Source organism: Puntigrus tetrazona, chromosome 9 (genome assembly GCF_018831695.1).
Source record: "Puntigrus tetrazona isolate hp1 chromosome 9, ASM1883169v1, whole genome shotgun sequence".
Classification (NCBI taxonomy): Eukaryota; Metazoa; Chordata; class Actinopteri; order Cypriniformes; family Cyprinidae; genus Puntigrus; species Puntigrus tetrazona.
The window spans coordinates 12,740,858-12,751,469 of NC_056707.1; the positions used below are offsets into that span (position 1 = coordinate 12,740,858).

General features: G+C 37.5%; 1 protein-coding gene across 1 annotated transcript in view; it reads left to right on the forward strand.

Annotated features, from left to right (window-relative positions):
* The window catches only part of LOC122351618 (CLIP-associating protein 1-like), a 42,377-nt gene that overhangs the window by 8,560 nt on the left and 23,205 nt on the right, over positions 1-10,612 (forward strand). Inside the window, 3 exon segments of the mRNA XM_043248827.1 lie at positions 105-202; positions 3,103-3,173; positions 10,058-10,201. Coding sequence (XP_043104762.1) covers positions 105-202; positions 3,103-3,173; positions 10,058-10,201 — 313 coding nt within the window.

Sequence of the window (10,612 nt, forward strand, 5' to 3'; positions counted from 1 at the left end):
ATAATAATAATATATAAACTTCCAGTTTTATAAATGTACAGTTTAGATGCTTGTTTTAAAATGAGGGAATTTATTGAAAAGAAGCTGTCCAATTATCTGCCCAGGTTCGGGATGCGGCCATGAACTGCCTTGTGGAAATATACAGACATGTTGGAGAGAAGGTTAGGATTGACCTTAGCAAAAAAGGACTGCCGCAATCAAGGTAAGCTCTTGCTTTTTTTTTTTTTTCTTCAATTAATTTTCTTCCAATTCAAATACAATGCCTCAACATTACATCTACACTATTAGTTAATCTTCAGATCACTCCCAGGGTCTTTTCTAATTCAGAAAGATTTCAATTTAATTTTGTACTAATGTTTTTGCCTTGAAGGTTTTTCTCACTGTAGTTATGCACTGCATCCGTTCATTTACTTTTATCAGGCATTGATACATAGACAGATATTTCCCCCCACAAGTAAGTGTTTCTAAACGGAGTGAAAACATTTATGAACCGGTCTCTGTTAGTGCTGTAATGATTCTTATTCACTTAAGGGGCTAAAGTGGCTATTCATACAGGTCATTAGGTCTTAATTTCCCTGTAGACCCAGAATCAGGCTCTGCCCTCTAACTTGAGACTAATATGCTTTTAGCAGCTAACATTACGTGCAGCACACTGGCTGCCTATGTCATTTAGCTTCAACCTCCTGATTTTGGGATTTTTAGCATTCGGAAAAGTGGCATTTATATCGCCACTCTCAGATGTTTTGCTCTTTCAGTCTGAGCCTGCTAAAGAAAGCGTCCAGCCGTGATGCTGCTTAGCAAAAGCTGACCGAAGTGCAAAAAGAGGAGGACGGCATGCCAGCATTTGCTTGTGGTCTGAATTTGGTTGTAACATCTGTTAGATGGCCCTCCCACTTAAAATCTGTGCATGTCTCCAGGGACCATGCAGGCATCTGTTTCTCTGATCTTCTCGGTGGTTATAGTTTTAAAACTTTGAGGGCAGGCTCAATTGGAACATGCCTGGGGAAAACGGTTTACTGTGACTTCGGACACCACGTCAAAACGGTGACTTGTTTGTGAGCATCGAGGCTCAAGTACGTGTAATGCAGCTCCCTTATTTTTGAGTTAATTCACCAGATCTTATAAATACAATCATTTGGTTCATACAAAAATATTTAAGCTAATGCTAATTCCTTTCCATTTCCGAGAGCTGCGCTCATTATATTTGATTTATTAGATTAATATCATCCGTGCTGCCTTCTCAGTTGGCTTCATGTGCATCTGTGCACAAATTCTTTGGGACTAGACCAAATCCTTTTGCTAAAAATGATAAACACACAATTAAAATGACCCTCGGAGGGATCTATGAAAGAATCAAACTCTTACCGCTTTATCACTAAAGCCCGTGTTTAGCATAAATCAAGCGTCCACAAGAAAGTTTTAATTTTCCGAATGTTCAGTATCCATTTTGTGTCTTAAGCGCACTGACAGCCTGACAGTTTTTCAGTGCTGCTGTTTTTCACAGACTGCCATGGGTGTATCTGCAAAATTCAAATCTTCTCAGCTTAATTTAGAAGCGTGCGTGCAGTCAGTCTGTTTGGATGAAGTGAATGGAGGAAGAAATCTCTTTTTGAACACTGTATTGCATGAGGGTTTAGCAAGCAGCATTTCCCTTCTTTCAAACTGCAGAAAAGGCATCCCGTCTCATTTGCAATGCAAAATTCTCTTGTGGGACACTTTGTAAAGCAGAAATGATGGACTTGTAGGATTAAATGTTTGCATTTGTCAGTGGTTGTCAGCAGGGATGCCCTTATTTAAAATGAAATCCTAGCAGCAGGATTGCTGAAAACAACATCCTCTTAAACATTAATATTACAAGGCTTTACTTGCTTGTCCTAGTTAGAATGTAATGACTTTGGCAGTTAGAGTCTTGAATATTAACACCATCACGCTATTGATTTTTCTTTATCAATATCATAAATGCATGTTGTGATTATTCAGTTTAGCGCTCAGCCCTTTTTCTAACTTAAAACGATTCTTTGCCACACTGTAAGGCATAGAAATGTGGCTGCCTGTCCAGATTCAGCATGGCAGAATCCCCTCACAGGGAGCTGTGAATATGACGACGAATCGGCTTTGATGCGCAGAGCTCTGGGGATCTGCCTCTGACTCGCGCAGACAATCTTCTGAGAGGGATGTAAAGGATGAAGGATTCTCAGAGGGTTTTACAGGAAGAAATATCCTCAGCTTTGTGAATACGCAGTGGGAGGAGTTTAGAGAGCAGCGCTACATGGTTCAGTTTCACAGTTTTTGCTGTCATTTGAGGATGCTTGAAGGTTTTCCAAATTGTTGCTTCATTAGAGGCCACACTGTAGTTAAAATCATTGTTTTATTCCTTTAATCCACTTACAATGTTACTTTCATTTAATTATAGTATTGTTGTATGTAATTATCTCTTTGACCATTAAACAAGATTTTTTTGCTACTGTACCTTTAAGACCTGTAAACGACCTCGGTTACGATTGGCTAACCTCTTCGCACTTATATTACTCTAACTTCTGGACTTCCAGGTTTGCTTTGGGGTCAAAAACAGTTGGTGCATAGCTTGCATTACACTAACAGGATCATAAAACCAGCTATGTTGAAATGTGACACATCAACTGTTACATCACAAACAGTCTCGCTCAGCCAGACTTATGGCTAATGGCAAACAGTCTGGTTCTCATTGTAGCTTGTTCTTGCCCCGAACCACACATTTAGACCACCTAACCGGCATGTTAAGCAACCAAGTACTTTACGGTCTGTTGTATCCATAGTTTGAGAGTTAGGTCATTATGTCCATAGCTAATAGCTAATAATAATGTTCATTAAATAGTAGAGCAGTCAAGTGGTATAACAGGACAAAGGGAGTGAGCGCATGAAAAGTATTTCACACACATTTACCCTGCTTAATGAGAGCCTTTTTTGTTAGATTTGCAACACCTGTTTCTGAGGATTGTTTTGCGTAGAGTCACATTTCCAGGAGTTACTGTTCTGAAGGTCTAGTTATTTTTTTCTGTAACTGAGCAGTCTTTAACTTTGAAAAAATGTCTTTCCTACTTTTTTTTGTTTTTTTTTTTACAGGTTGAATGTAATTTTCAGCAGATTTGATGAAGTCCAAAGATCTGGGAACATGATCCTCTCCTCAGGTTCAGGTAGGACTTTTATATTTAGAAATTCCAAGAATTCAACTGGCTTTTTAACATCATAACTCGTTTAACATGGCTTTGTTCCAAAACCTAGTTCTGCTCCCTATAACATCCTAACCTCACAAATGACACATCTGTAAAACACTGTGTAGAAACCGTGTTGAGCATTTTTATTAGATTGAACAGCTATTTTAATCTATACTTTTGGGGATTGGTGATTTATTGCATCATCCACCGTATTGAATGGATTTTATTCACTGAGCTTATCAACGGTGCATTATGGGATTGCCTTTTCTTTTGAAGTATGCTTATGATGCTACTTTAGTCCAAAAGAAGGTATGTAACTACCATTCCTGTCAGAAGCATGTCTGTAATGACAAAAACCCCGCATACATAACAGACATCACTTGGAACTATTATGGAAAAAATTTCTCTGAATTTTACATTAAAGTTCTAGGGAAGGGATTCCCAACCATTTATTTTTTTAACCATTTTAATGAATTCGGTAGGTCTGGGCACAACAGTTACAGATCTATAAGTATTAGAGGCTATGAAACGTATTTGTTTGAAATAGAGAATCCCCCTCTCCTCCACCTCCTCCACCAGTTCTCCCCTGCGGCCCCGTGCACATTATAAGCAGGCTTTGGACTCATTTTGCATTTCAGTGGGTGGTTGAAAGCAGCATCTGTGGTAGAAAGATTTTTTTTGTCATTTCACTGAAAATGAAATGTCTGTTTATTTGGTATGATCGCCTCTTCGACTTTTAGTTTTTTTTTTTGTAAATCTGATTGAACTGTCCGTGAAACCAGGAAGAGGTAATTTATTTGGATAAAACATAAATCTTTTAGCATTTTTAGGGTGATGGTCTGCTTAGAATTACACCTGAAAGAGAGGAAAATAGAACGGGAGTGGGAGAGAGAGAATGTCACTTTACGTTTTATGCCGCGGTGCTTTCACTTTGTCTGACTTTAGATTCAAAGGGACTTACTTTGTGTTCTTTTCTGAATTTTGATGTATTTAATGGAATAATGTCATGCTGATTTTGAAATTGAAAAGCTTTGATGTGATCCTTGGTTCGCAGTGCTCTGTATAAAGTAGTTTGCCATGAATCTTGTTGCTATATTGGAAAAGTGATAGTTTTGCAAATGATGACCAATGGTCTGAAGGCGCTTTTGGCAGACACTGATTTAGATACACTGTGATAAGAACCCTTAAGCAGAGATTTATTTGTCTGACTATTTTGTTGGACTTTTCTTTCTCAGACTGGAAATCCGGAGTTGTAATTCTACATATAGTAGTTACCATATATTTTGTTAGCGATTTAGGTTAGAGTTAGTAAATTAAATGTCCCTGTCATCTTCTTGTAGATGCAGCACTTTCAGCACAGCTCCTTTTTTTAATAATTGCTGTCTCTGCACAAATATTAATAGCATTATATAATAGGAAATGTCTTTCATTTGTACTGCTAATATTTTGTGTAAATCTGTTGTGTGAGGGCCAGAGTATCCGGAGTCTCTATCCTGTGTCAAGATTTTAGTTGGAAGGTATCTCAAGTTCTGTGAACATAAACTTAGAAAAGATTAAGGGGCAGCGAAGTAAATGACAAGTAAATGGCCCTAGAACAACTGTTTGTACGTCACATTCAGTCTTTACATGGGAAATGCTTTTACGTCCTTTATTTAAAAGACTTGGGTGGCTTTTGTCTTTGGTGAAGTCACAAGACCACAGCAGCAGGAAAGGAAAGGGAGGGAGAGGCGGAGACCCGAGAGAGAGAGAGAGAGANTGAATTGAAGAGACGCTTGCTCTATGACAACCGGAGAAGGTAAGGATTGGAATGGAATGGCGGCTTTAATGTCAGGGATGAATAAAAGCAGTGCTGGGCACTAGCAGCCTTAAACCTCCAGCTGCTGTTCTGCCAAGGGGACAGCATGTTTTTTTTCCGATGTTTTCGTGTTTACAGATGATAATGCTTTTGAGATTTAAATATTCGTGTTTTTGCTTTGCCCGTTTTATACGGTCTCTTTAGCTGGATTTCAAAGCATTTTGACAAAGAAAGGCAGCGTATCCATTTATAGATATTGTCGTTTTGGAAAAATAAAACACCGAATCTCACAGATTGTTGTGAAATTGAGATGTAAGATATAAAATAGATTTGTGACATGTATCGAACATTCAGTACATCTCACAACAGATTTGCCACTACGTTTCTCGTTACAGTTTGTGTTGTATTGCATTCAGTAAATATAACCGCATTATGCATGTGTATTCACTTATTTTTCTCATCTAATGCATTTTAGAAGAGACTTTGTGCTATTTTGTATTTTTTTTACATTAGCATATAGATCCAATGCATGTGTATAATTGTTTTCTCACTGTTTTTTTTTTTTTTTTCTTTTAAATCGTCTCACAGCATAAGCATCCATTTTTAACCTACAACATTAGCCTAAAACATTGCTCAAATAAATAAACATTTAGTGATGGTTAAAAATAATCTTCTTTGACTTTGTGACGTCACTGCAGATGGAATTATTACATTGTTAATGAAGACTGCTTTCATGTTTACTTCTTCTTCTTCAAAAACAAATTAACTCACCAATAAGACTTCCTTGGCTTGCTTTTAATACCAATTGACAGCATGCTTTCTTTCTATTTTGAATCCTTAGTGAAGCAACAGAACTAGGACTCACTTTCTGTTTAGAGCATAATCCTTCATTCACCTTCAGTAAAGTACCCTGCTCTGAGCGTTTGTTGTCACCTTCGCACAATATGCATACGCTATTAACATAATACAGGTTATGAGTGCATTCTTGGACACCCAGATTATACTCTACCAGTTCATGTTTTTTATATACAGTACACACTTGATATTGGGTCCGGCAGCAAAGTTAGCGAGTGAGATTAATGGATCGGGGCATTTGTGTGTATGAGTTCATGTCCTACAGCACTGTTATGTAAACATGTCGCTTGGGTTCTAAGCTTTTTTGCGCTGACACGTTCAAAGTCACTCTGACATGTCATGCTGTGTCATCGTCTCAGTCCATTCAGCAGCTAAAGAAAGTTGTCGCTTGACACAGTGGCAGGTACTTTGGCCGTGAAAGTGAGGACAGATTTTTTGACAGGTGTTTGCACAGATCTGTAAGCATCCCATGTTCCTGTGGTAAACAAATTACATTGATTCTGGATCAAAACATAGTTTGTCTTCAGTCAAATGTGAAAAATCTGATTTAGCAGCCGGGGAAGCACTTTGTTCAAAGTTGGCAGGTCATGCAGAAAAGATTATATCCTCCTTCCCCTCCCCGGTTAAAATGACACATCTCTCAAACTCAGAACATCAGTGGCAAGGAGATTAAGGCCCATTCCAGGGGCCTGTCCTCTTGAAAGGACATTACTCACTTCTGAGAGCAGCAGGAGTAAATAAATATCATTATCTCCACAAGGCCCCTCTGTATAAATCCATATTTTATGGTCCGTTTTAGGTCTGTGAAGAATTATTATTGAAAGAGGCTGATTTACTCCATTCCATTGGATAATTTAGAAATATGTAAATTGTATCTATGCTGTTGCCTAGAAATTGCTGTTGTAGTAGATGGCTACAATGTATAGACCACCAAAATTTGTATTTCTGTTGTTTGCTCACCCTGATGTATGGGATAGCTCACCCAAAATGAAAATTCTGTCATTAATCACTCATGTTTATGTCGTTCTAAACCATGTTGTTGTACTCAAACATGCATCGTAGACGAACTCTGAAAATAAGAAATTGTTGAATAAAGTTGTTATTTTTGTTTTCTTTGCACACAAAATGTATTCTCATAGTTTCACAACATTAAGGTTGAACCACTGGTCTCAATTGGACTATTTTAACAATGTCCTTACTACCATTCTGGGCCTTGAAAATTGTAGTTGCATTGCTCTCTATGGAGGGTCAGAAAGCTCTCAGATTTCATAAAAACAAATCTTAATTTGTGTTCTAATGATGAACAAAGATGTTACAGATTTGGAGCAACATGAAGGCGAGTAATTAATGACACATTTTTCATTTTTGGGTAAACTATCCCTTTAATTTATTCTAGAGGTTTAGCAGAATGCTAAGCAAACTAAATGTTTGCATATGTCACCAGAGAGAAGTCTGATGCTTCACTAGAAGTTCAGATTATGACATTTTGATTAAACATTACAAGCTCAGTTTTTATTATTATCGAAAATACAACACTTGCTTGGATTAATCTTTCACAGTAAGGTTAATAGAATCATTGGGTAAAGAAAAAAGTGAATTTCAATTTTATGCAGCAAGTGTTGTGTTTTGTGTGTGTGTCAGGGCTGTGTTGTTAAAAACAGTGCTGGTAAGGTATGACTGGGTCTTTCCTATTATTTCACTTGACAGGTAGCCACTTTGATCTCCAAGTGCCTTTCACAAACTTCAGGCAGTATAAAACAGAAAGAAATATCATAATTCAGATTAGCCATTTCTGCTCCAAGGCAGACATTCCTATTAAATTGAATGAGAGCTTGCTGTTAGATTGATTTGCACAGCAGTTTTACGATGAACCATTTGATTTTCTAGGCCAATTAAGCAAGTTACGGAGCATGTTGTTGAGCCAGTGGCGGCCTGCTTCTGTAGGCTCTCAAATCAAAGAAAATGGTTATCATTAAGTGAAATGAAACATTGAACTCGCTGCTTGAGCTCCAGCTAAAACTGATAGTTTGATATCAGAGGATCGTGAATGATGCCTTTGTGGCATTTTTTGACTGTCAATAGCTATCTGCCCACATACTGTTTTATGAAAGATATCTTTTGTGAGCATATTGTCGCCGTTTATGGATGTTTTACACGCATACACATGAGCTGTTGTCTCTACCACCCACCAGTAATATTGGGCTGTATTTTTCAGCAGGCAGCATACCTCTCAGCTGGATTAACTGGAACGGACTGTGTATGCATTCCTCCACCTACATTAGCTCTCTCTAAACGACATATCTTAGTTAAATGCTGAGAAATGACCTCCAACACATTTAATTCGATTTGTGTACATGTGCATCGATTTGACACATCTTTTGCAGACTTATAACTTCAACTCTTTGGTTGATAGCTTTTTAAATAATCTAAATATTTTGGATTAGTAGGGAAGGCATATAAAAGAGGGTTCTGTTCCATAGTAAAACAGTAACGCAAAAGCAAAGGCCTTCCTGTGGAGATGTAATTAAGTCACCTAACAGGAATATTAGTATGTTTTTCGGAGTCTGACATCTTGCATACATCTTTGGAACTGCTTGCGATTAACCTTAAATTATCTAATGTGGGAAAATGTATTTATCTTAGTAATGCTTAGGACTGTCTGCGTGATTTATGTTGAGTACATCTCTTTAAAGTTGTTTTTATCATGTTTTTGCTGTTGGTAACCAAATATAGTGATTCTGAATTGTTACTTTATTTTAACGCATACTGAATAATAGCTTTAACAAATATATAAGCTGCATGTTTTTGCTTTTTTTAAGGGAGTTTTAATTTTAAACTGTCACATTCACAGTGCATTACATTTTTAGTACTGTATGTGATGTTTTGCGGATTTAGTATTTCTGTAGTGCGTGTTTATTAAAGTCTAGAGACCTTAAGAGTCTACTTGAAACAAAAATATCAATTGAAATATATTTTTCCTCTTGCTCTGACTGCCTTGATTTGCTTTGACTTGTTTGTGGTGTGCTTTGTAGGCTTGTCAGGATTATTACATAAGCGCCTCATCGTGATTATTTGATTTAATCGTTGTGCACATGAACTCCCGATCACATATTGCCAAGTAGAACGCTTGAAATGTCATGACATGTACATTTTATTTTCATTTCAAGTTAGCATTGGAATTGCTTCTATGTTCTGCATATGTATTTCATTTAGAGTACTTTTTCATTCTAATGTTTAGGATATCAAGCAGTTTGCTGATGTTTTCAGTGTGAATAAATGACTTGTTAATCATGTGTATAAGATGTCGGAGTTGTAGCGCAGACATGCTCAAGTTCTATTCCCAAATAGAGGTACTTTGCCGATCCCTTTCCCCTCTCTCCACCCCATGCTTTCCTGTCTGACCTCTATACTGTTTTGTCTAGTAAATGCATGAAATTGCCAAAAATATAATTTCCAAAAATATGTGAATAAACTGACATTAACAAATTCGGATTGTTATTCACAATAATCTGCAAGACATTTAATCTTTAGACAAAATTGTATGGACAGCACTGGTGCTCTGCAAGAATGAGGCAGCAGAATAGATTCATCCTGTAGCTCCTTCCTGTTCAGAAAGATTGGTGTGCCACCCCCTTCCCCTCAGACTGTTGGAATGTGTGAACGTCCGCTCATTTTTTTTGATTTCAGCTTACTTCCAGAATACCTTGCAGTAGAGTAATCTATGAATTTCCTTAAAGATGTTTTCTGAACTGTCTGAATGGTTGCTGTCATGTTTGAACACCAAAAAAAGGTCTTTGGTTTGAATTTGTAGTATCTTCATTCAAGGTCTTCATTCAATATCGCTATATTAAAAACATGCGGGTTGGCATGATGTTATGATAGTCTGTGTGTCGTAATTAGTGATGGAAATTATGGAAATTTTGACCCAGAGAGATATTGGGAAAAGTATGCGTGAGCCTTTCCTTGTGCTCTCAGGAAGACGGTGTTTCCTGTGGTGTTCCTTGTTTGCTCTTTCAGATAAGATAAATCAGTTTAACAATTGTGTTACCATCTGATACATTTGTGTTACCATCTCTAAACATGGCCTAAGAAGCTTCCGATTGGGAATACAATGATTTCTTGAGTCAAAACTAGTTACTCAGACAACCCACAAGACTGAAAGTACAGAGAAAATATTTTAATCGTTGATCGATGTTGCTTGTGTCCCCTACAGATAAGAACTTTGATGACGAGGACTCTGTGGATGGGGGCAGGTCCTCCTCCTCTTCCTCTTCTAAGGGCTTCTCCAACAGCAGGAGAGGGGGCAGCATGGGCTCAATGAGACGACCCAGTTCTGCCTCTGGATCCAGGGCTCCAGGTAAGACCACAGCTGCTACAGTTCAACCCCAGGATACCACTGAAGCACTTAAGTCAGATGAGTCAAACTCGTCACAGTAAACCCTATAGACATTCGTAAACGTTGTACATAAACATGAAATGTAATTGCTCACAGAGAGAATATCTAATGAAAAGCTTGTAAAAAAGCAGAAGAGACACTGAGAAATCAGTGGCCATAAATAAACATTCTATTGGCTGGGTAAGTGGCATATTGCACATTTTCTAAATTATATTACAGTCTTTGATGAAATAAACTTTTTGTGTGATGGATTTAAATAGCAGGAGCAAACACCTATATAGTATGTTTTTTTTTCTTTCTACATTAATTCTTTTATTCATCAAGGATGCATTAAATTGATTAAAATGACAATGATTTCTGTTTCTAAATAAA